General features: G+C 43.7%; 1 protein-coding gene across 2 annotated transcripts in view; it reads left to right on the top strand.

Moving 5' to 3' along the window:
• LOC129816949 (receptor-type tyrosine-protein phosphatase-like N) overlaps positions 1-27,583 on the top strand; it is a 184,874-nt gene that overhangs the window by 140,621 nt on the left and 16,670 nt on the right. The window contains exons 12-13 of one of the 2 annotated variants that reach the window (XM_055871934.1): positions 10,375-10,584; positions 12,273-12,512. In XM_055871934.1, coding sequence (XP_055727909.1) covers positions 10,375-10,584; positions 12,273-12,512 — 450 coding nt within the window. The remainder of the gene's footprint in view (positions 1-10,374; positions 10,585-12,272; positions 12,513-27,583) is intronic. The other variant, XM_055871935.1, reaches the window with a different exon arrangement.

Below are 27,583 nucleotides of genomic sequence, written 5' to 3' on the forward strand. Positions count from 1 at the left end.
GACGGCGTAGTGTGTTACTAATGGTTTTCTTTGAGACTGTGGTCCCAGCTCTCTTCAGGTCATTGACCAGGTCCTGCCGTGTAGCTCTGGGCTGATCCCTCACCTTCCTCATGATCATTGATGCCCCACGAGGTAAGATCTGCATGGAGCCGCAGACCGAGGGTGATTGACCGTCATCTTGAACTTCTTCCATTTTCTAATAATTGCGCCAACAGTTGTTGCCTTCTCACCAAGCTGCTTGCCTATTGTCCTGTAGCCCATCCCAGCCTTGTGCAGGTCTACAATTTTATCCCTGATGTCCTTACACAGCTCTCTGTCTTGGCCATTGTGGATAGGTTGGAGTCGGTTTGATTGAGTGTGTGGACAGGTGTCTTTTATACAGGTAACTAGTTCAAACAGGTGCGGTTATTACAGGTAATGAGTGGAGAACAGGAGGGCTTCTTAAAGAAAAACTAACATGTCTGTGAGAGCCGGAATTCTTACTGGTTGGTAGGTGATCAAATACTTACAGTATGTCATGCAATAAAATGCAAATGATTTACTTAAAAATCATACAATGTGATTTTCTGTATTTTGTTTTAAATTCCGTCTCTCACAGTTGAAGTGTACCAATGATAAAAATTACAGACCTCTACGTGCTTTGTAAGTAGGAAAACTTACATGCTTTGTAAGTAGGAATCCCCGAGTAGACAAGGTAAAAATCTATCGTTCTGCCCCTGAACAAGGTAGTTAACCCATTGTTTCTCGGCCATCATTGAAAATAAGAATTTGTTCTTACTTGACTTGCCTCGTCAAATAACGGTAAAAAAACAATTTTTACAAAAATAAATAAATACTGTTTAATGATTTTTTAATACTGTTTAATGATGTTCAATACAATGTTAATTCTAACATTTTTATTTGTCTATTATGGGGGTTGGCTTTAGAAATAACAAAATTGCCGTGACATTTTCAGATGTCCTTCATAAATGCACTGAATGCACCTAATGCACCTAATGGCAGTTTGACCAGGAAACACCACCAATAAAGCTAATAATAGTGTCTTCACATTTATTATGTTCATACTTTACAATACGAGCTCGGCAGAAGTCAATCAAAAGACAGTAATAAAGTGTTTAGAAACAACAGTATCTCTACCCTACGCGTCGCAGTCCTTTTAGTCGTTAAACAGTCCATCTGTACTGAGAGTGCTCTGTGGTATCTTCCTCAGGTAGTGGTGTGACAGGTGGGTGGTTACTATGGTGACAGGTGGGTGGTTACTATGGTGACAGGTGGGTGGTTGTTGTGATGACAGGTGGGTGGTTGTTGTGATGACAGGTGGGTGGTTGCTGTGGTGACAGGTGGGTGGTTGCTGTGGTGACAGGTGGGTGGTTGCTGTGGTGTCAGGTGGGGGTTGCTGTGGTGACAGGTGGGTGGTTGCTGTGGTGACAGGTGGGTGGTTTCTGTGGTGTCAGGTGGGTGGTTGCTGTGGTGACAGGTGGGTGGTTGCTGTGGTGACAGGTGGGTGGTTGCTGTGGTGACAGGTGGGTGGTTGCTGTGGTGACAGGTGGGTGGTTGCTGTGGTGACAGGTGGGTGGTTGTTGTGGTGACAGGTGGGGGTTGTTGTGGTGACAGGTGGGTGGTTACTATGGTGACAGGTGGGTGGTTGCTGTGGTGACAGGTGGGGGTTGTTGTGGTGACAGGTGGGTGGTTGTTGTGGTGACAGGTGGGTGGTTGCTGTGGTGACAGGTGGGTGGTTGCTGTGGTGTCAGGTGGGTGGTTGCTGTGGTGACAGGTGGGTGGTTGTTGTGGTGACAGGTGGGTGGTTGCTGTGGTGACAGGTGGGTGGTTGCTGTGGTGACAGGTGGGTGGGTGGTTACTGTGGTGACAGGTGGGTGGTTGTTGTGGTGACAGGTGGGTGGGTGGTTGCTGTGGTGACAGGTGGGTGGTTGTTGTGGTAACAGGTGGGTGGTTGTTGTGGTGTCAGGTGGGTGGTTGCTGTGGTGATAGGTGGGTGGTTGTTGTGGTGACAGGTGGGTGGGTGGTTGCTGTGGTGACAGGTGGGTGGTTGTTGTGGTAACAGGTGGGTGGTTACTGTGGTGACAGGTGGGTGGTTGCTGTGGTGACAGGTGGGGGGTTACTGTGGTGTCAGGTGAGTGGTTGCTGTGGTGACAGGTGGGTGGTTGCTGTGGTGACAGGTGGGTGGTTGCTGTGGTGACAGGTGGGTGGTTGTTGTGGTGTCAGGTGGGTGGTTGCTGTGGTGATAGGTGGGTGGTTGCTGTGGTGACAGGTGGGTGGTTGTTGTGGTGACAGGTGGGTAGTTGCTGTGGTGACAGGTGGGGGGTTGCTGTGGTGATAGGTGGGTGGTTGCTGTGGTGATAGGTGGGTGGTTGTTGTGGTGTCAGGTGGGTGGTTGCTGTGGTGATAGGTGGGTGGTTGCTGTGGTGACAGGTGGGTGGTTGCTGTGGTGACAGGTGGGTAGTTGCTGTGGTGACAGGTGGGGGGTTACTGTGGTGTCAGGTGAGTGGTTGCTGTGGTGACAGGTGGGTGGTTGCTGTGGTGACAGGTGGGTGGTTGCTGTGGTGACAGGTGGGTGGTTGTTGTGGTGTCAGGTGGGTGGTTGCTGTGGTGATAGGTGGGTGGTTGCTGTGGTGACAGGTGGGTGGTTGTTGTGGTGACAGGTGGGTGGTTGTTGTGGTGACAGGTGGGTGGTTACTATGGTGTCAGGTGGGTGGTTGCTGTGGTGACAGGTGGGGGTTGTTGTGTTGACAGGTGGGGGTTGTTGTGTTGACAGGTGGGTGGTTGCTGTGGTGACAGGTGGGTGGTTGTTGTGGTGACAGGTGGGTGGTTGTTGTGGTGACAGGTGGGTGGTTGCTGTGGTGACAGGTGGGGGTTGCTGTGGTGACAGGTGGGTGGTTACTGCGGTGACAGGTGGTTGGTTGCTGTGGTAACAGGGTCAGTGCAGCCCTGTGATTGAAGAGGCGATGATGTAATGTGCTACTGGCCCTGCGTCTAACAGCTCACCATTCTTCCCCATTTGGGTCACTTTTACTTTCTAAAAATGTATTGATTATAATCAATTGTTTTATTGTGTGTTTACTAGGGTAAGACATGTTATACTGCTGTGTTACTGACTGTGTTTACTGGGGTAAGAAATCAAATGTTAAAAAAGTAATTTGTTCTTTAAATTCCATTGCTAATTCTTAAGTCCCTTCCACTCAGAACCTTATCCCATCTCTCCGTTGCCTCTACAGCTCCTAACTCCTACTTCCTCTCCTAACTCCTACTTCCTCTCCTAACACCCTCAAATCTTGGCCTCCTAACATCCTCGTCCCCTCGATCCTTACCCCTCCTCACCCCCTCACTCCCTCTCCTCACCCCTCATCCCTCTCCTCACCCCCTCATCCCTCTCCTCACCCCTCTCCTCACCCCTCATCCCTCTCCTCACCCCTCTTCCCTCTCCTCACCCCTCATCCCTCTCCTCACCCCCTCACTCCCTCTCCTCACCCCTCATCCCTCTCCTCACCCCCTCACTCCCTCTCCTCACCCCTCATCCCTCTCCTCACCCCTCATCCCTCTCCTCACCCCCTCACTCCCTCTCCTCACCCCTCATCCCTCTCTTCACCCCCTCACTCCCTCTCCTCATCCCTCATCCCTCTCCTCACCCCTCATCCCTCTCCTCACCCCCTCACTCCCTCTCCTCACCCCCTCACTCCCTCTCCTCACCCCTCATCCCTCCCTGTACCCAGCTAGGCTCCATGTTTGTCAGGCTGCTCCAGTCTGGCCGTAGGGGGAATTTGTCCTCTTGTCCACAACCAGCTCATTTTCCCTGCCCCGGAGCGGCAGTTAGTCTAGTGGTTAGAGCGTTGGACTAGTAACCGAAAAGTTGCTAGATCAAATCCCTTAGCTGACAAGGTAAAAAATCTGTCGTTCTGCCCCTGAACAAGGCAGTTAACCACACTGTTCCTAGACCAGTTAACCCACTGTTCCTAGACCAGTTAAACCACTGTTCCTAGACCAGTTAACCCACTGTTCCTAGACCAGTTAACCCACTGTTCCTAGACCAGTTAACCCACTGTTCCTAGACCAGTTAACCCACTGTTCCTAGACCAGTTAACCCACTGTTCCTAGACCAGTTAACCCACTGTTCCTAGACCAGTTAACCCACTGTTCCTAGACCAGTTAACCCACTGTTCCTAGACCAGTTAACCCACTGTTCCTAGACCAGTTAACCCACTGTTCCTAGGCCGTCATTTTAACTAAGAATGTGTGAGGAGCCCCAGTCTGAACCCCAATTCCCCCGTCCCCTCTGTCTCATAGTTCACTCAAAGACTGCCCCCCTCCCCAGGATCATTCCAAGGAGAGAGAGAAAGGAGGAGAGGGAAAGGGCTGAGATGGAGAGAGGGAGAGAGAGTCTCAGAGGAAGATAGGAGTGAAGACCGGAGGTGGGAAAGGGCTGAGATTGAGAGAGTGAGAGAGAGAGTCTCAGAGGAAGATAGGAGAAATGAGTGAAGACTGGAGAGGGAAAGGGCTGAGATGGAGAGAGTGAGAGAGAGTCTCAGAGGAAGATAGGAGTGAAGACTGGAGAGGGAAAGGGCTGAGATGGAGAGAGTCTCAGAGGAAGAAATGAGTGAAGACTGGAGAGGGAAAGGGCTGAGATGGAGAGAGTGAGAGAGAGTCTCAGAGGAAGAAATGAGTGAAGACTGGAGAGGGAAAGGGCTGAGATGGAGAGAGTCTCAGAGGAAGATAGGAGAAATGAGTGAAGACTGGAGAGGGAAAGGGCTGAGATGGAGAGAGTGAGAGAGAGTCTCAGAGGAAGATAGGAGTGAAGACTGGAGAGGGAAATCTTTTAGTTGAATGTCCAGGGGGGTGTAGGTTGGAGCACTAGAGCGCCACCTCTCTTCTCCCCATGATGATAACTCATTACACCGAGCGTTTCTCTGTTGCCATGACAGCACCTGGCTCTGTCCTCCCCCACTGAGAATCTCAGACGTCATGGCAACATCAACAGGCGGGAGGGGGGGGCGATATCACCCCTGGGCTCTCTTTTCATCATTCTCTCCCACTTCATTTTACATTTTTACAGCCACCTTTATTGTATCTCTCTACCTCTCTCTGAATTCAATGGGCTTTATTTATTTACAAATAAAATGAACCTTTCTTTAATGAGGCAAGTCAGTTAAGAACAAATTCTTATTTACAATGACGGCCTAAGAACAGTGGGTTAACTGGTCTAGGAACAGTGGGTTAACTGGTCTAGGAACAGTGGGTTAACTGGTCTAGGAACAGTGGGTTAACTGGTCTAGGAACAGTGGGTTAACTGGTCTAGGAACAGTGAGTTAACTGGTCTAGTGGGTTAACTGGTCTAGTGGGTTAACTGGTCTAGGAACAGTGGGTTAACTGGTCTAGGAACAGTGGGTTAACTGGTCTAGGAACAGTGGGTTAACTGGTCTAGGAACAGTGGGTTAACTGGTCTAGGAACAGTGTGGTTAACTGGTCTAGGAACAGTGGGTTAACTGGTCTAGGAACAGTGGGTTAACTGGTCTAGGAACAGTGGGTTAACTGGTCTAGGAACAGTGGGTTAACTGGTCTAGGAACAGTGAGTTAACTGGTCTAGTGGGTTAACTGGTCTAGTGGGTTAACTGGTCTAGGAACAGTGGGTTAACTGGTCTAGGAACAGTGGGTTAACTGGTCTAGGAACAGTGGGTTAACTGGTCTAGGAACAGTGTGGTTAACTGGTCTAGGAACAGTGGGTTAACTGGTCTAGGAACAGTGGGTTAACTGGTCTAGGAACAGTGGGTTAACTGGTCTAGGAACAGTGTGGTTAACTGGTCTAGGAACAGTGGGTTAACTGGTCTAGGAACAGTGGGTTAACTGGTCTAGGAACAGTGGGTTAACTGGTCTAGGAACAGTGGGTTAACTGGCCTAGGAACAGTGGGTTAACTGGTCTAGGAACAGTGTGGTTAACTGGTCTAGGAACAGTGGGTTAACTGGTCTAGGAACAGTGGGTTAACTGGTCTAGGAACAGTGGGTTAACTGGTCTAGGAACAGTGGGTTAACTGGTCTAGGAACAGTGAGTTAACTGGTCTAGTGGGTTAACTGGTCTAGTGGGTTAACTGGTCTAGGAACAGTGGGTTAACTGGTCTAGGAACAGTGGGTTAACTGGTCTAGGAACAGTGGGTTAACTGGTCTAGGAACAGTGGGTTAACTGGTCTAGGAACAGTGTGGTTAACTGGTCTAGGAACAGTGGGTTAACTGGTCTAGGAACAGTGGGTTAACTGGTCTAGGAACAGTGGGTTAACTGGTCTAGGAACAGTGGGTTAACTGGTCTAGGAACAGTGAGTTAACTGGTCTAGTGGGTTAACTGGTCTAGTGGGTTAACTGGTCTAGGAACAGTGGGTTAACTGGTCTAGGAACAGTGGGTTAACTGGTCTAGGAACAGTGGGTTAACTGGTCTAGGAACAGTGTGGTTAACTGGTCTAGGAACAGTGGGTTAACTGGTCTAGGAACAGTGGGTTAACTGGTCTAGGAACAGTGGGTTAACTGGTCTAGGAACAGTGTGGTTAACTGGTCTAGGAACAGTGGGTTAACTGGTCTAGGAACAGTGGGTTAACTGGTCTAGGAACAGTGGGTTAACTGGTCTAGGAACAGTGGGTTAACTGGCCTAGGAACAGTGGGTTAACTGGTCTAGGAACAGTGTGGTTAACTGGTCTAGGAACAGTGTGGTTAACTGGTCTAGGAACAGTGGGTTAACTGGTCTAGGAACAGTGGGTTAACTGGTCTAGGAACAGTGGGTTAACTGGTCTAGGAACAGTGGGTTAACTGGTCTAGGAACAGTGGGTTAACTGGTCTAGGAACAGTGGGTTAACTGGTCTAGGAACAGTGTGGTTAACTGGTCTAGGAACAGTGGGTTAACTGGTCTAGGAACAGTGTGGTTAACTGGTCTAGGAACAGTGTGGTTAACTGGTCTAGGAACAGTGGGTTAACTGGCCTAGGAACAGTGGGTTAACTGGTCTAGGAACAGTGTGGTTAACTGGTCTAGGAACAGTGTGGTTAACTGGTCTAGGAACAGTGGGTTAACTGGTCTAGGAACAGTGGGTTAACTGGTCTAGGAACAGTGTGGTTAACTGGTCTAGGAACAGTGGGTTAACTGCCTTGTTCAGGGGGCAGAACGACAGATTGTTTTACCTTGTTAGCTCGGGGATTCGATCCATTAACCTTTCGGATACTAGTCCAAACCTCTAACCACAAGGCTACCTGTCGCCCCAAATGTGATATATGTTAATAACATTGCCAAAGCAAGAGAAATAGACAATAAACAAAAGTGAAATAAGCAATCAAATAATGAACAGTAAACATTAATCACAAAAGTTCCAAAAGAATAAAGACATTTCAAATGTCATTTACAAAATGTAAAAAATGTAATAAAAAAATGTAATAAAATGTATACACTCTACTGTAAGTCGCTCTGGATAAGAGCGTCTGCTAAATGACTCAAATGTAAATGTAAATGTAAAATAAATAAACATAAATATGGGTTGTATTTACAATGGTGTTTGTTCTTCACTGGTTGCCCTTTTCTAGTGGCAACAGGTCACAAATCTTGTTGCTGTGATGGAACACTGTGGAATTTCACCCAATAGATATGGGAGTGTATCAAAATTGGATTTGTACCAGTACCCCCCTGAATATAGCCTCCACATTGACTCTGTACCGTAACACCCTGTATATAGCCTCCACATTGACTCTGTACCGGTACCCCCTGTATATAGCCTCCCATTGACTCTGTACCGGTACTCCCTGTATATAACCTCCACATTGACTCTGTACCGTAACACCCTGTATATAGCCTCCACATTGACTCTGTACCGGTACCCCCTGTAGATAGCCTCCACATTGACTCTGTACCGTTACCCCCTGTATATAGCCTCCACATTGACTCATTAACAGTACCCCTGTATATAGCCTCCACATTGACTCTGTACCGGTACCCCCTGTATATAGCCTCCACATTGACTCTGTACAGGTACCCCCTGTATATAGCCTCCACATTGACTCTGTACCGGCCTCCACATTGACTCTGTACCTGTACCCCCCTGTATATAGCCTCCACATTGACTCTGTACCGGTACCCCCCTGTATATAGTCTCCACATTGACTCTGCACCGGTACCCCCTGTATATAGCCTCCACATTGACTCTGTACCGGTACCCCCCTGTATATAGCCTCCACATTGACTCTGTACCGGTACCCCCTGTATATAGCCTCCACATTGACTCTGTACCGGTACCCCTGTATATAGCCTCCACATTGACTCTGTACCGGTACCCCCCTGTATATAGCCTCCACATTGACTCTGTACCGGTACCCCCCTGTATATAGCCTCCACATTGACTCTATACCGGTACCCCCCTGTGTATAGCCTCCACATTGACTCTGTACCGGTACCCCCCTGTATATAGCCTCCACATTGACTCTGTACCGGTACCCCCTGTATAAAGCCTCCACGTTGACTCTGTACCGGTACCCCTGTATATAGCCTCCACATTGACTCTGTACCGGTACCCCCTGTATATAGCCTCCACATTGACTCTGTACCGGTACCCCCCTGTATATAGCCTCCACATTGACTCTGTACCGGTACCCCCTGTATATAGCCTCCACATTGACTCTGTACCGGTACCCCTGTATATAGCCTCCACATTGACTCTGTACCGGTACCCCCCTGTATATAGCCTCCACATTGACTCTGTACCGGTACCCCCCTGTATATAGCCTCCACATTGACTCTGTACCGGTACCCCCTGTATATAGCCTCCACGTTGACTCTGTACCGGTACCTCCTGTATATAGCCTCCACGTTGACTCTGTACCGGTACCTCCTGTATATAGTCTCACTATTGTTATTTTACTGCTGCTCTTTAATTACTTGTTACTTTTATTTCTTATTCTTATTCGTTTTAGTTTTTTTTTAACTCTGCATTGTTGGTTAGGGGCTCGTAATTAAGCATTTCACTGTAAGGTCTACACCTGTTGTATTTGACGCATGTGACTAATAAAGTTTGATTTGATTTGAATAAACTACAGGACAAAATACAAACCCTCTAACCCAAAAAGGCATGTGGTGTTGATGATATCCTAAATAAAATTATAAAATATACAAACCACAAATTCCAATTGGTAGTACTTCTGGTCTCCCGAGTGGTCGCAGCTGTCTAAGGCACTGCATCTCAGTGCTAGAGGCGTCACTACAGACCCTGGTTCGGTCCTGTATCACAACCAGCCGTGATTGGGAGTCCCATAGGGCGGCGCACAATTGGCCCAGCGTCGTCTGGGTTTGGCCGGGGGTAGGCCGGGGTGGGCCCGGGGTGGGCCGTCATTGTAAAATAAGAATGTGTACTTAAATGACTCGCCTGGTTAAATAAAATATTTAAACTCTTTAACATCATCCTTAGCTCTAGTGTGGGGATATAGGTAGCACACAGGAGGATATTTCCTATTGAATTTCTAGCAGAATGTAAAATATCCTGTTTTGATTCATTTAATAGAATGAGTTAGGTCTGCTCTACCAAATTTGCATACGTCCTGAGTCCCTTCCCTGTTTCACACCTGGTAGTTCACAGCTCTCTCTCTCATCTTTCTGGTCCTGCTCTATCATTACGAGAAGAGACAGACATCATTATAGTCAACTCTCTGAAGACAACTAACTTCTTAACAACATCTCTATGAACAAACAAGTATCTTTGTTGACATAAATAATGATCACCTTTTCCCTACTTTCTCCTTCCTTTCTCTCTCACTTCCTCTTCCTCATACTCTCTCTCCTTTCTATTTCTCTCTTCCATCTCTGTCTCTCTCTTCCTCTTCCTCCTACTCTCTCTCTCCTCTCTGTCTCTCTCTTCCTCATTCTCTCTCTCTCCTCTCTGTCTCTCTCTTCCTCCTACTCTCTCTCTCTCCTCTCTGTCTCTGTCTTCCTCTTCCTCCTACTCTCTCTCTCCTCTCTCTCTGTCTTCCTCTTCCTCCTACTCTCTCTCTCCTCTCTGTCTCTCTCTTCCTCTTCCTCCTACTCTCTCTCTCTTCCTCTTCCTCCTACTCTCTCTCTCTCCTCTCTGTCTCTGTCTTCCTCTTCCTCCTACTCTCTCTCTCCTCTCTGTCTCTGTCTTCCTCTTCCTCCTACTCTCTCTCTCTCCTCTCTGTCTCTGTCTTCCTCTTCCTCCTACTCTCTCTCTCTCTTCTCTGTCTCTGTCTTCCTCTTCCTCCTACTCTCTCTCCTCCCTGTCTCTCTCTTCCTCTTCCTCATACTCTCTCTCTCTCCTTTCCGTCTCTCTCTTCCTCTTCCTCCTACTCTCTCTCGACCTTTCTATTTTTCTCTCCTCTCTATTTCTCTCCCTACAGAGGAGCGAGGGTCATGGGCTGCACCATGCCACGCGGGTGAGGGAGGGCTCCAGTGGGCTGGTACTGACGCTGGTGTCCATGGCGTGTGTGGGCGGGGTGGTGGTGGTAGCGCTGACCATCGCCTGTCTCAGACACCACGCCCAGCAGCCGGCCTCAGGGAAACTGGGCCTCGGACCCGAGGGAGGACCGGAGACACACTTTGACTACCAGGTAGAGGAAAGGAGACACATCCAGTGTGTCCCAAACCACTCCCTAATCCCCATGTAGTTCACTTCTTTTTAAACCAGAGCGCTATGGGCCTGTGTCAAAAGTAGTGCACTAGATAGGGAATATTGTGCCATTTGGGCTGGTCAAAAGTAGTGCACTAGATAGGGAATAGGGTGCCATTTGGAACCTGGCACACTTTGACTACCGGGTAGGCGAGGCTAGAGCCTTATACAGTTGAAGTCGGAAGTTTACATACACTTAGGTTGAAGTCATTAAAACTCGTTTTTCAACCACTCCACAAATTTCTTGTTAAACAAACTATAGTTTTGGCAAGTAGGTTTGGACATCTACTTTGTGCATGATACAAGTAATTTTTCCAACAATTGTATACAGACAGATTGTTTCACTTTTAATTCACTGTATCACAATTCCAGTGGGTCAGAAGTTTACATACACTAATTTGAGTGTGCCTTTAAACAGCTTGGAAAATTCCAGAAAATTATGTCATGGCTTTAAAAGCTTCTGATAGGCTAATGCCTACCTTCAAACTCAGTGCCTCTTTGCTTGACATCATGGGAAAATCAAAAGAAATCAGCCAAGACGTCAGAAAAATGTACAAATCTGTACAAACAATAGTACGCAAGTATAGACACCATGGAACCATGCAGCCATCATACCGCTCAGGAAGGAGACGTGAAAATCAATCCCAGAACAGAAACAGAAATTCTGTTTCTTCGTGGCAGAGTCTGCACAGGGCTGACTGTTCTATTGATTCTGTTTCTTCGTGGCAGAGTCTGCACAGGGCTGACTGTTCAGTGCCCCACATATTGAGCATTATTTTTGTAGCAAGTTTTTGATATAAAAGCGTAAATTGAAATGAAAGGATAGAAAGGGCTGAAAGGATGAAAGGACCAATGTTAAGGTATTGGGACATTAAAGCCATGTTCTCAACTGACATGAATTTTATGCTGCATTGCTGTCAAAAAATGTTGACTTCAAGACTCTCCCACAAAGATATAGCATCAATAGAACAGTCAGCCCTGTGCAGACTCTGCCACGAAGAAACAGAATCAATAGAACAGTCAGCCCTGTGCAGACTCTGCCAACGAAGAAACAGAATAAATAGAACAGTCAGCCCTGTGCAGACTCTGCCACGAAGAAACAGAATCAATAGAACAGTCAGCCCTGTGCAGACTCTGCCAACGAAGAAACAGAATAAATAGAACAGTCAGCCCTGTGCAGACTCTGCCATGAAGAAACAGAATCAATAGAACAGTCAGCCCTGTGCAGACTCTGCCATGAAGAAACGGAATCAATAGAACAGTCAGCCCTGTGCAGACTCTGCCACGAAGAAACAGAATCAATAGAACAGTCAGCCCTGTGCAGACTCCTAATCATTCTAAGCCATTTATGTTTTTAACGGGTGGCAGGCAGACTAATTCTTTAATTTCTTTTTTAAGTAATTGCCTCTTCTGATATTGTGGCAAAGCCACGATGAGTTGGTTATCATTTTTGTATTGAGCATACATCTCCATACACAGTTGTTAGTCGCTTGTGTGACATTTTACCGTTAACGTCTCTATTCAATTTATCACGAGTTGCGATGATAGAATTATAAATGTGGCTGATGAAAGTGATTAGCTTCTTGTTTGCATCTTGTTAACCGGAATATCTTTCTGTCGACTTTCCAGGAGCTCTGCAGGCAGCACATGGCAGCCAAGACGTCGCTCAGCCGTCAGGAGGCGGTGGGTGTGGGAGCGGGGGGACGGAGGGGGACAGACACCTCCAGGGTGAGCAGTGTGTCGTCCCAGTTCAGTGACGGCCCTCAACACAGCCCCTCCTCACACAGCAGTACGCCCTCCTGGAGCGAGGAGCCCGCCCAGTCCAAGATGGACATCTCTACTGGTCACATGATACTGGTCAGTGTCAGGGTATGGGGTCATTATATTTACTACTAGTCAGTATCAGAGGGTATGGGGTCATTATATTTACTACTGGTCAGTATCAGAGGGTATGGGGTCATTATATTTACTATTGGTCAGTATCAGAGGGTATGGGGTCATTATATTTACTACTGGTCAGTATCAGAGGGTATGGGGTCATTATATTTACTACTAGTCAGAATCAGAGGGTATGGGGTCATTATATTTACTACTGGTCAGTATCAGAGGGTATGGGGTCATTATATTTACTATTGGTCAGTATCAGAGGGTATGGGGTCATTATATTTACTACTGGTCAGTATCAGAGGGTATGGAGTCATTATATTTACTACTAGTCAGTATCAGGGGGTATGGGGTCATTATATTTACTATTGGTCAGTATCAGAGGGTATGGGGTCATTATATCTACTACTGGTCAGTATCAGAGGGTATGGGGTCATTATATTTACTACTGGTCAGTATCAGGGGGTATGGGGTCATTATATTTACTACTGGTCAGTATCAGAGGGTATGGGGTCATTATATTTACTACTGGTCAGTATCAGAGTGTATGGGGTCATTATATTTACTACTGGTCAGTATCAGAGGGTATGGAGTCATTATATTTACTACTGGTCAGTATCAGAGGGTATGGGGTCATTATATTTACTACTGGTCAGTATCAGGGTATGGGGTCATTATATTTACTACTGGTCAGTATCAGGGGGTATGGGGTCATTATATTTACTACTAGTCAGTATCAGAGGGTATGGGGACATTATATTTACTACTGGTCAGTATCAGAGGGTATGGGGTCATTATATTTACTACTGGTCAGTATCAGAGGGTATGGGGTCATTATATTTACTACTGGTCAGTATCAGGGGGTATGGGGTCATTATATTTACTACTAGTCAGTATCAGAGGGTATGGGGTCATTATATTTACTACTGGTCAGTATCAGAGGGTATGGGGTCATTATATGTACTACTGGTCAGTATCAGAGGGTATGGGGTCATTATATTTACTACTGGTAAGTATTAGAGGGTATGGGGTCATTATATTTACTATTGGTCAGTATCAGAGGGTATGGAGTCATTATATTTACTACTGGTCAGTATCAGGGGGTATGGGGTCATTATATTTACTACTGGTCAGTATCAGAGGGTATGGGGTCATTATATTTACTACTAGTCAGTATCAGAGGGTATGGGGTCATTATATTTACTACTGGTCAGTATCAGAGGGTGTGGGGTCATTATATTTACTACTAGTCAGTATCAGAGGGTATGGGGTCATTATATTTACTACTGGTCAGTATCAGAGAGTATGGGGTCATTATATTTACTATTGGTCAGTATCAGAGGGTATGGGGTCATTATATTTACTACTGGTCAGTATCAGAGGGTATGGGGTCATTATATTTACTACTAGTCAGTATCAGGGGGTATGGGGTCATTATATTTACTATTGGTCAGTATCAGAGGGTATGGGGTCATTATATCTACTACTGGTCAGTATCAGAGGGTATGGGGTCATTATATTTACTACTGGTCAGTATCAGGGGGTATGGGGTCATTATATTTACTACTGGTCAGTATCAGAGGGTATGGGGTCATTATATTTACTACTGGTCAGTATCAGAGTGTATGGGGTCATTATATTTACTACTGGTCAGTATCAGAGGGTATGGGGTCATTATATTTACTACTGGTCAGTATCAGAGGGTATGGAGTCATTATATTTACTACTAGTCAGTATCAGGGGGTATGGGGTCATTATATTTACTATTGGTCAGTATCAGAGGGTATGGGGTCATTATATCTACTACTGGTCAGTATCAGAGGGTATGGGGTCATTATATTTACTACTGGTCAGTATCAGGGGGTATGGGGTCATTATATTTACTACTGGTCAGTATCAGAGGGTATGGGGTCATTATATTTACTACTGGTCAGTATCAGAGTGTATGGGGTCATTATATTTACTACTGGTCAGTATCAGAGGGTATGGAGTCATTATATTTACTACTGGTCAGTATCAGAGGGTATGGGGTCATTATATTTACTACTGGTCAGTATCAGGGTATGGGGTCATTATATTTACTACTGGTCAGTATCAGGGGGTATGGGGTCATTATATTTACTACTAGTCAGTATCAGAGGGTATGGGGACATTATATTTACTACTGGTCAGTATCAGAGGGTATGGGGTCATTATATTTACTACTGGTCAGTATCAGAGGGTATGGGGTCATTATATTTACTACTGGTCAGTATCAGGGGGTATGGGGTCATTATATTTACTACTAGTCAGTATCAGAGGGTATGGGGTCATTATATTTACTACTGGTCAGTATCAGAGGGTATGGAGTCATTATATGTACTACTGGTCAGTATCAGAGGGTATGGGGTCATTATATTTACTACTGGTAAGTATTAGAGGGTATGGGGTCATTATATTTACTATTGGTCAGTATCAGAGGGTATGGAGTCATTATATTTACTACTGGTCAGTATCAGGGGGTATGGGGTCATTATATTTACTACTGGTCAGTATCAGAGGGTATGGGGTCATTATATTTACTACTAGTCAGTATCAGAGGGTATGGGGTCATTATATTTACTACTGGTCAGTATCAGAGGGTGTGGGGTCATTATATTTACTACTAGTCAGTATCAGAGGGTATGGGGTCATTATATTTACTACTGGTCAGTATCAGAGAGTATGGGGTCATTATATTTACTATTGGTCAGTATCAGAGGGTATGGGGTCATTATATTTACTACTGGTCAGTATCAGAGGGTATGGGGTCATTATATTTACTACTAGTCAGTATCAGGGGGTATGGGGTCATTATATTTACTATTGGTCAGTATCAGAGGGTATGGGGTCATTATATCTACTACTGGTCAGTATCAGAGGGTATGGGGTCATTATATTTACTACTGGTCAGTATCAGGGGGTATGGGGTCATTATATTTACTACTGGTCAGTATCAGAGGGTATGGGGTCATTATATTTATTACTGGTCAGTATCAGAGTGTATGGGGTCATTATATTTACTACTGGTCAGTATCAGAGGGTATGGAGTCATTATATTTACTACTGGTCAGTATCAGAGGGTATGGGGTCATTATATTTACTACTGGTCAGCATCAGGGGGTATGGGGTCATTATATTTACTACTGGTAAGTATTAGAGGGTATGGGGTCATTATATTTACTACTGGTCAGTATCAGAGGGTATGGGGTCATTATATTTACTACTGGTCAGTATCAGGGGGTATGGGGTCATTATATTTACTACTAGTCAGTATCAGAGGGTATGGGGACATTATATTTACTACTGGTCAGTATCAGAGGGTATGGGGTCATTATATTTACTACTGGTCAGTATCAGAGGGTATGGGGTCATTATATTTACTACTGGTCAGTATCAGGGGGTATGGGGTCATTATATTTACTACTAGTCAGTATCAGAGTGTATGGGGTCATTAAATTTACTACTGGTCAGTATCAGAGGGTATGGGGTCATTATATTTCCTACTGGTCAGTATCAGAGGGTATGGGGTCATTATATTTACTACTGGTCAGTATCAGAGGGTATGGAGTCATTATATGTACTACTGGTCAGTATCAGAGGGTATGGGGTCATTATATTTACTACTGGTAAGTATCAGAGGGTATGGGGTCATTATATTTACTATTGGTCAGTATCAGAGGGTATGGAGTCATTATATTTACTACTGGTCAGTATCAGGGGGTATGGGGTCATCATATTTACTGCTGGTCAGTATCAGAGGGTATGGGGTCATTATATTTACTACTGGTCAGTATCAGAAGGTATGGGGTCATTATATTTACTACTGGTCAGTATCAGAGGGTATGGGGTCATTATATTTACTACTGGTCAGTATCAGAGGGTATGGGGTCATTATATTTACTACTGGTCAGTATCAGAGGGTATGGGGTCATTATATTTACTACTGGTTAGTATCAGGATATGGGGTCATTATATTTACTACTGGTCAGTATCAGAGGGTATGGGGTCATTATATTTACTACTGGTCAGTATCAGGGTATGGGGTCATTATATTTACTACTGGTCAGTATCAGAGGGTATGGGGTCATTATATTTACTACTGGTCAGTATCAGGGTATGGGGTCATTATATTTACTACTGGTCAGTATCAGAGGGTATGGGGTCATTATATTTACTACTGGTCAGTATCAGAGGGTATGGGGTCATTATATTTCCTACTGGTCAGTATCAGGGTATGGGGTCATTATATTTACTACTGGTCAGTATCAGGGTATGGGGTCATTATATTTACTACTGGTCAGTATCAGAGGATATGGGGTCATTATATTTACTACTGGTCAGTATCAGAGGGTATGGGGTCATTATATTTACAACTGGTCAGTATCAGAGGGTATGGGGTCATTATATTTACTACTGGTCAGTATCAGGGTATGGGGTCATTATATTTACTACTGGTCAGTATCAGGGGGTATGGGGTCATTATATTTACTACTAGTCAGTATCAGAGGGTATGGGGACATTATATTTACTACTGGTCAGTATCAGAGGGTATGGGGTCATTATATTTACTACTGGTCAGTATCAGAGGGTATGGGGTCATTATATTTACTACTGGTCAGTATCAGGGGGTATGGGGTCATTATATTTACTACTAGTCAGTATCAGAGGGTATGGGGTCATTATATTTACTACTGGTCAGTATCAGAGGGTATGGAGTCATTATATGTACTACTGGTCAGTATCAGAGGGTATGGGGTCATTATATTTACTACTGGTAAGTATTAGAGGGTATGGGGTCATTATATTTACTATTGGTCAGTATCAGAGGGTATGGAGTCATTATATTTACTACTGGTCAGTATCAGGGGGTATGGGGTCATTATATTTACTACTGGTCAGTATCAGAGGGTATGGGGTCATTATATTTACTACTAGTCAGTATCAGAGGGTATGGGGTCATTATATTTACTACTGGTCAGTATCAGAGGGTGTGGGGTCATTATATTTACTACTAGTCAGTATCAGAGGGTATGGGGTCATTATATTTACTACTGGTCAGTATCAGAGAGTATGGGGTCATTATATTTACTATTGGTCAGTATCAGAGGGTATGGGGTCATTATATTTACTACTGGTCAGTATCAGAGGGTATGGGGTCATTATATTTACTACTAGTCAGTATCAGGGGGTATGGGGTCATTATATTTACTATTGGTCAGTATCAGAGGGTATGGGGTCATTATATCTACTACTGGTCAGTATCAGAGGGTATGGGGTCATTATATTTACTACTGGTCAGTATCAGGGGGTATGGGGTCATTATATTTACTACTGGTCAGTATCAGAGGGTATGGGGTCATTATATTTATTACTGGTCAGTATCAGAGTGTATGGGGTCATTATATTTACTACTGGTCAGTATCAGAGGGTATGGAGTCATTATATTTACTACTGGTCAGTATCAGAGGGTATGGGGTCATTATATTTACTACTGGTCAGCATCAGGGGGTATGGGGTCATTATATTTACTACTGGTAAGTATTAGAGGGTATGGGGTCATTATATTTACTACTGGTCAGTATCAGAGGGTATGGGGTCATTATATTTACTACTGGTCAGTATCAGGGGGTATGGGGTCATTATATTTACTACTAGTCAGTATCAGAGGGTATGGGGACATTATATTTACTACTGGTCAGTATCAGAGGGTATGGGGTCATTATATTTACTACTGGTCAGTATCAGAGGGTATGGGGTCATTATATTTACTACTGGTCAGTATCAGGGGGTATGGGGTCATTATATTTACTACTAGTCAGTATCAGAGGGTATGGGGTCATTAAATTTACTACTGGTCAGTATCAGAGGGTATGGGGTCATTATATTTCCTACTGGTCAGTATCAGAGGGTATGGGGTCATTATATTTACTACTGGTCAGTATCAGAGGGTATGGAGTCATTATATGTACTACTGGTCAGTATCAGAGGGTATGGGGTCATTATATTTACTACTGGTAAGTATCAGAGGGTATGGGGTCATTATATTTACTATTGGTCAGTATCAGAGGGTATGGAGTCATTATATTTACTACTGGTCAGTATCAGGGGGTATGGGGTCATCATATTTACTGCTGGTCAGTATCAGAGGGTATGGGGTCATTATATTTACTACTGGTCAGTATCAGAAGGTATGGGGTCATTATATTTACTACTGGTCAGTATCAGAGGGTATGGGGTCATTATATTTACTACTGGTCAGTATCAGAGGGTATGGGGTCATTATATTTACTACTGGTCAGTATCAGAGGGTATGGGGTCATTATATTTACTACTGGTTAGTATCAGGATATGGGGTCATTATATTTACTACTGGTCAGTATCAGAGGGTATGGGGTCATTATATTTACTACTGGTCAGTATCAGGGTATGGGGTCATTATATTTACTACTGGTCAGTATCAGAGGGTATGGGGTCATTATATTTACTACTGGTCAGTATCAGGGTATGGGGTCATTATATTTACTACTGGTCAGTATCAGAGGGTATGGGGTCATTATATTTACTACTGGTCAGTATCAGAGGGTATGGGGTCATTATATTTCCTACTGGTCAGTATCAGGGTATGGGGTCATTATATTTACTACTGGTCAGTATCAGGGTATGGGGTCATTATATTTACTACTGGTCAGTATCAGAGGATATGGGGTCATTATATTTACTACTGGTCAGTATCAGAGGGTATGGGGTCATTATATTTACTACTGGTCAGTATCAGGGTATGGGGTCATTATATTTACTACTGGTTAGTATCAGAGGGTATGGGGTCATTATATTTACTACTGGTCAGTATCAGAGGATATGGGGTCATTATATTTACTACTGGTCAGTATCAGAGGGTATGGGGTCATTAAATTTACTACTGGCTAGTATCAGGATATGGGGTCATTATATTTACTATTGGTCAGTATCAGAGGGTATGGGGTCATTATATTTACTACTGGTCAGTATCAGAGGGTATGGGGTCATTATATTTACTACTGGTCAGTATCAGAGGGTATGGGGTCATTATATTTACTACTGGTCAGTGTCAGGATATGGGGTCATTATATTTACTACTGGTCAGTATCAGAGGGTATGGGGTCATTATATTTACTACTGGTCAGTATCAGAGGGTATGGAGTCATTATATTTACTACTGGTCAGTATCAGAGGGTATGGAGTCATTATATTTACTACTGGTCAGTATCAGAGGGTATGGGGTCATTATATTTACTACTGGTCAGTATCTGAGGGTATGGGGTCATTATATTTACTACTGGTCAGTATCAGAGGGTACGGGGTCATTATATTTACTACTGGTCAGTATCAGAGGGTATGGGGTCATTATATTTACTACTGGTTAGTATCAGAGGGTATGGGGTCATTATATTTACTACCGGTCAGTATCAGAGGGTATGGGGTCATTATATTTACTACTGGTCAGTATCAGAGGGTATGGGGTCATTATATTTACTACTGGTCAGTATCAGAGGGTATGGGGTCATTATATTTACTACTGGTCAGTATCAGAGGGTATGGGGTCATTATATTTACTACTGGTCAGTATCAGAGGGTATGGGGTCATTATATTTACTACTGGTCAGTATCAAAGGGTATGGGGTCATTATATTTACTACTGGTCAGTATCAGAGGGTATGGGGTCATTAAATTTACTACTGGCTAGTATCAGGATATGGAGTCATTATATTTACTACTGGTCAGTATCAGGGTATCGGGTCATTATATTTACTACTGGTCAGTATCAGAGGATATGGGGTCATTATATTTACTACTAGTCAGTATCAGAGGGTATGGTGTCATTATATTTACTACTGGTTAGTAACAGAGGGTATGGGGTCATTATATTTACTATTGGTCAGTATCAGGGTATGGGGTCATTATATTTACTACTGGTCAGTATCAGGATACGGGGTCATTATATTTACTACTGGTTAGTATCAGAGGGTATGGGGTCATTATATTTACTACTGGTCAGTATCAGAGGGTATGGGGTCATTATATTTACTACTGGTCAGTATCAGAGGGTATGGGGTCATTATATTTACTACTGGTCAGTATCAGAGGGTATGGGGTCATTATATTTACTATTGGTCAGTATCAGAGGGTATGGGGTCATTATATTTAGTACTGCTTAGTATCAGAGGGTATGGGGTCATTATATTTACTACTGGTCAGTGTCAGGGTATGGGGTCATTATATTTGCTACTGGTCAGTATCAGAGGGTATGGGGTCATTAAATTTACTACTGGCTAGTATCAGGATATGGGGTCATTATATTTACTATTGGTCAGTATCAGAGGGTATGGGGTCATTATATTTACTACTGGTCAGTATCAGAGGGTATGGGGTCATTATATTTACTACTGGTCAGTATCAGAGGGTATGGGGTCATTATATTTACTACTGGTCAGTATCAGGATATGGGGTCATTATATGTACTACTGGTCAGTATCAGAGGGTATGGGGTCATTATATTTACTACTGGTCAGTATCAGAGGGTATGGGGTCATTATATTTACTATTGGTCAGTATCAGAGGGTATGGGGTCATTATATTTAGTACTGGTTAGTATCAGAGGGTATGGGGTCATTATATTCACTACTGGTCAGTGTCAGGGTATGGGGTCATTATATTTGCTACTGGTCAGTATCAGAGGGTATGGGGTCATTAAATTTACTACTGGCTAGTATCAGGATATGGGGTCATTATATTTACTATTGGTCAGTATCAGAGGGTATGGGGTCATTATATTTACTACTGGTCAGTATCAGAGGGTATGGGGTCATTATATTTACTACTGATCAGTATCAGAGGGTATGGGGTATTATATTTACTACTGGTTAGTATCAGGGTATGGAGTCATTATATTTACTACTGGTCAGTGTCAGGATATGGGGTCATTATATTTACTACTGGTCAGTATCAGAGGGTATGGGGTCATTATCCACTGCTCAAAAAAATAAAGGGAACACTTAAACAACACAATGTAACTCCAAGTCAATCACACTTCTGTGAAATCAAACTGTCCACTTAGGAAGCAACACTGATTGACAATACATTTCACATGCTGTTGTGCAAATGGAATAGACAAAAGGTGGAAATTATAGGCAATTAGCAAGACACCCCCCAAAACAGGAGTGATTCTGCAGGTGGTGACCACAGACCACTTCTCAGTTCCTATGCTTCCTGGCTGATGTTTTGGTCACTTTTGAATGCTGGCGGTGTTCTCACTCTAGTGGTAGCATGAGACGGAGTCTACATCCCACACAAGTGGCTCAGGTAGTGCAGTTCATCCAGGATGGCACATCAATGCGAACTGTGGAAAAAAGGTTTGCTGTGTCTGTCAGCGTAGTGTCCAGAGCATGCAGGCGCTACCAGGAAACAGGCCAGTACATCAGGAGTCGTGGAGGAGGCCGTAGGAGGGCAACAACCCAGCAGCAGGACCGCTACCTCCGCCTTTGTGCAAGGAGGTGCACTGCCAGCGCCCTGCAAAATGACCTCCAGCAGGCCACAAATGTGCTTGTGTCTGCTCAAACGGTCAGAAACAGACTCCATGAGGGTGGTATGAGGGCCACAGTTGGTATGAGGTCCAAAGTTGGGGGTTGTGCTTACAGCCCAACACCGTGCAGGACGTTTGGCATTTGCCAGAGAACACCAAGATTGGAAAATTCGCCACTGGCGCCCTGTGCTCTTCACAGATGAAAGCAGGTTCACACAAAGCACATGAGCACATGTGACAGACGTGACAGAGTCTGGAGACGCCGTGGAGAACGTTCTGCTGCCTGCAACATCCTCCAGCATGACCGGTTTGGCGATGGGTCAGTCATGGTGTGGGGTGGCATTTCTTTGTGGGGCCGCACAGCCCTCCATGTGCTCGCCAGAGGTAGCCTGACTGCCATTAGGTACCAAGATGAGATCCTCAGACCCCTTGTGAGACCATATGCTGACACATGCACATTTGTGGCCTGCTGGAGGTCATTTTGCATGGCGCTGGCAGTGCACCTCCTTGCACAAAGGCGGAGGTAGCGGTCCTGCTGCTGGGTTGTTGCCCTCCTACGGCCTCCTCCACATCTCCTGATGTACTGGCCTGTCTCCTGGTAGTGCCTGCATGCTCTGGACACTACGCTGACAGACACAGCAAACCTTTTTGCCACAGTTCGCATTGATGTGCCATCCTGGATGAACTGCACTACCTGAGCCACTTGTGTGGGTTGTAGACTCCGTCTCATGCTACCACTAGAGTGAGAGCACCGCCAGCATTCAAAAGTGACCAAAACATCAGCCAGGAATCATAGGAACTGAGAAGTGGTCTGTGGTCACCACCTGCAGAATCACTCCTGTTTTGGGGGGTGTCTTGCTAATTGCCTATAATTTCCACCTTTTGTCTATTCCATTTGCACAACAGCATGTGAAATGTATTGTCAATCAGTGTTGCTTCCTAAGTGGACAGTTTGATTTCACAGAAGTGTGATTGACTTGGAGTTACATTGTGTTGTTTAAGTGTTCCCTTTATTTTTTTGAGCAGTGTATTTACTACTGGTCAGTGTCAGGATATGGGGTCATTATATTTACTACTGGTCAGTATCAGAGGGTATGGGGTCATTATATTTACTACTGGTCAGTATCAGAGGGTATGGAGTCATTATATTTACTACTGGTCAGTATCAGAGGGTATGGAGTCATTATATTTACTACTGGTCAGTATCAGGGGGTATGGGGTCATTATATTTACTACTGGTCAGTATCAGAGGGTATGGGGTCATTATATGTACTACTGGTCAGTATCAGAGGGTATGGGGTCATTATATTTACTACTGGTCAGTATCAGGGTATGGGGTCATTATATTTACTACTGGTCAGTATCAGAGGGTATGGGGTCATTATATTTACTACTGGTTAGTATCAGGGTATGGGGTCATTATATTTACTACTGGTCAGTATCAGAGGGTATGGGGTCATTATATTTACTACTGGTCAGTATCAGGGTATGGAGTCATTATACTTACTACTGTTTAGTATCAGAGGGTATGGGGTCATTATATTTACTACTGGTCAGTATCAGAGGGTATGGGGTCATTATATTTACTATTGGTCAGTATAGGGTCATTATATTCACTATTGGTCAGTATAGGGTCATTATATTCACTATTGGTCAGTACAGGGTCATTATATTCACTATTGGTCAGTATAGGGTCATTATATTCACTTTTGATCAGTATAGGGTCATTATATTTACTACTGGTCAGTATCAGAGGGTGTGGGGTCATTATATTTACTACTGGTCAGTATCAGAGGGTATGGGGTCATTATATTTACTACTGGTCAGTATCAGAGGGTATGGGGTCATTATATTTACTACTGGTCAGTATCAGAGGGTATGGGGTCATTATATTTACTACTGGTCAGTATCAGAGGGTATGGGGTCATTATATTTACTACTGGTCAGTATCAGAGGGTTTGGGGTCATTATATTTACTACTGGTCAGTATCAGAGGGTGTGGGGTCATTATAATTACTACTGGTCAGTATCAGAGGGTATGGGGTCATTATATTTACTACTGGTCAGTATCAGAGGGTGTGTTGTCATTATATTTACTACTGGTCAGTATCAGAGGGTATGGGGTCATTATATTTACTACTCGTCAGTATCAGAGGGTATGGGGTCATTATATTTACTACTGGTCAGTATCAGGGTATGGGGTCATTATATGTACTACTGGTCAGTATCAGAGGGTATGGGGTCATTATATTTACTACTAGTCAGTATCAGAGGGTATGGGGTCATTATATTTACTACTGGTCAGTATCAGAGGGTATGGAGTCATTATATGTACTACTGGTCAGTATCAGAGGGTATGGGGTCATTATATTTACTACTGGTAAGTATTAGAGGGTATGGGGTCATTATATTTACTATTGGTCAGTATCAGAGGGTATGGGGTCATTATATTTACTACTGGTCAGTATCAGAGGGTATGGGGTCATTATAGTTACTACTGGTCAGTATCAGGGTATGGGGTCATTATATTTACTACTGGTCAGTATCAGGGGGTATGGGGTCATTATATTTACTACTAGTCAGTATCAGAGGGTATGGGGACATTATATTTACTACTGGTCAGTATCAGAGGGTATGGGGTCATTATATTTACTACTGGTCAGTATCAGAGGGTATGGGGTCATTATATTTACTACTGGTCAGTATCAGGGGGTATGGGGTCATTATATTTACTACTAGTCAGTATCAGAGGGTATGGGGTCATTGAATTTACTACTGGTCAGTATCAGAGGGTATGGGGTCATTATATTTACTACTGGTCAGTATCAGAGAGTATGGGGTCATTATATTTACTACTGGTCAGTATCAGAGGGTATGGAGTCATTATATGTACTACTGGTCAGTATCAGAGGGTATGGGGTCATTATATTTACTACTGGTAAGTATTAGAGGGTATGGGGTCATTATATTTACTATTGGTCAGTATCAGAGGGTATGGGGTCATTATATTTACTACTGGTCAGTATCAGAGGGTATGGAGTCATTATATTTACTACTGGTCAGTATCAGGGGGTATGGGGTCATTATATTTACTACTGGTCAGTATCAGAGGGTATGGGTTCATTATATTTACTACTAGTCAGTATCAGAGGGTATGGGGTCATTATATTTACTACTGGTCAGTATCAGAGGGTATGGGGTCATTATATTTACTACTAGTCAGTATCAGAGGGTATGGGGTCATTATATTTACTATTGGTCAGTATCAGAGGGTATGGGGTCATTATATCTACTACTGGTCAGTATCAGAGGGTATGGGGTCATTATATTTACTACTGGTCAGTATCAGGGGGTATGGGGTCATTATATTTACTACTGGTCAGTATCAGAGGGTATGGGGTCATTATATTTACTACTGGTCAGTATCAGAGTGTATGGGGTCATTATATTTACTACTGGTCAGTATCAGAGGGTATGGAGTCATTATATTTACTACTGGTCAGTATCAGAGGGTATGGGGTCATTATATTTACTACTGGTCAGTATCAGGGTATGGGGTCATTATATTTACTACTGGTCAGTATCAGGGGGTATGGGGTCATTATATTTACTACTAGTCAGTATCAGAGGGTATGGGGACATTATATTTACTACTGGTCAGTATCAGAGGGTATGGGGTCATTATATTTACTACTGGTCAGTATCAGAGGGTATGGGGTCATTATATTTACTACTGGTCAGTATCAGAGGGTATGGAGTCATTATATTTACTACTGGTCAGTATCAGAGGGTATGGAGTCATTATATTTACTACTGGTCAGTATCAGAGGGTATGGGGTCATTATATTTACTACTGGTCAGTATCTGAGGGTATGGGGTCATTATATTTACTACTGGTCAGTATCAGAGGGTATGGGGTCATTATATTTACTACTGGTCAGTATCAGAGGGTATGGGGTCATTATATTTACTACTGGTTAGTATCAGAGGGTATGGGGTCATTATATTTACTACTGGTCAGTATCAGAGGGTATGGGGTCATTATATTTACTACTGGTCAGTATCAGAGGGTATGGGGTCATTATATTTACTACTGGTCAGTATCAGGGGGTATGGGGTCATTATATTTACTACTGGTCAGTATCAGAGGGTATGGGGTCATTATATTTACTACTGGTCAGTATCAGAGGGTATGGGGTCATTATATTTACTACTGGTCAGTATCAGAGGGTATGGGGTCATTATATTTACTACTGGTTAGTATCAGAGGGTATGGGGTCATTATATTTACTACTGGTCAGTATCAGAGGGTATGGGGTCATTATATTTACTACTTGTCAGTATCAGGGTATGGAGTCATTATACTTACTACTGTTTAGTATCAGAGGGTATGGGGTCATTATATTTACTACTGGTCAGTATCAGAGGGTATGGGGTCATTATATTTACTATTGGTCAGTATAGGGTCATTATATTCACTATTGGTCAGTATAGGGTCATTATATTCACTATTGGTCAGTATAGGGTCATTATATTCACTATTGGTCAGTATAGGGTCATTATATTTACTACTGGTCAGTATCAGAGGGTGTGGGGTCATTATATTTACTACTGGTCAGTATCAGAGGGTATGGGGTCATTATATTTACTCTGGTCAGTATCAGAGGGTATGGGGTCATTATATTTACTACTGGTTAGTATCAGAGGGTATGGGGTCATTATATTTACTACTGGTCAGTATCAGAGGGTATGGGGTCATTATATTTACTACTGGTCAGTATCAGAGGGTATGGGGTCATTATATTTACTACTGGTCAGTATCAGCGGGCATGGGGTCATTATATTTACTACTGGTTAGTATCAGGGTATGGGGTCATTATATTTACTACTGGTCAGTATCAGAGGGTATGGGGTCATTATATTTACTACTGGTCAGTATCAGAGGGTATGGGGTCATTAAATTTACTACTGGCTAGTATCAGGATATGGGGTCATTATATTTACTACTGGTCAGTATCAGGGTATGGGGTCATTATATTTACTACTGGTCAGTATCAGAGGGTATGGGGTCATTAAATTTACTACTGGCTAGTATCAGGATATGGGGTCATTATATTTACTATTGGTCAGTATCAGAGGGTATGGGGTCATTATATTTACTACTGGTCAATATCAGAGTGTATGGGGTCATTATATTTACTACTGGTCAGTATCAGAGGGTATGGGGTCATGATATATACTACTGGTCAGTGTCAGAGGGTATGGGGTCATTATATTTACTACTGGTTAGTATCAGAGGGTATGGGGTCATTATATTTACTACTGGTCAGTGTCAGAGGGTATGGGGTCATTATATTTACTACTGGTCAGTATCAGGGTATGGGGTCATTATATGTACTACTGGTCAGTATCAGAGGGTATGGGGTCATTATATGTACTACTGGTCAGTATCAGAGGGTATGCGGTCATTATATTT

The sequence above is a fragment of the Salvelinus fontinalis genome, chromosome 19 (assembly GCF_029448725.1).
Source record: "Salvelinus fontinalis isolate EN_2023a chromosome 19, ASM2944872v1, whole genome shotgun sequence".
Lineage (NCBI taxonomy): Eukaryota > Metazoa > Chordata > Actinopteri > Salmoniformes > Salmonidae > Salvelinus > Salvelinus fontinalis.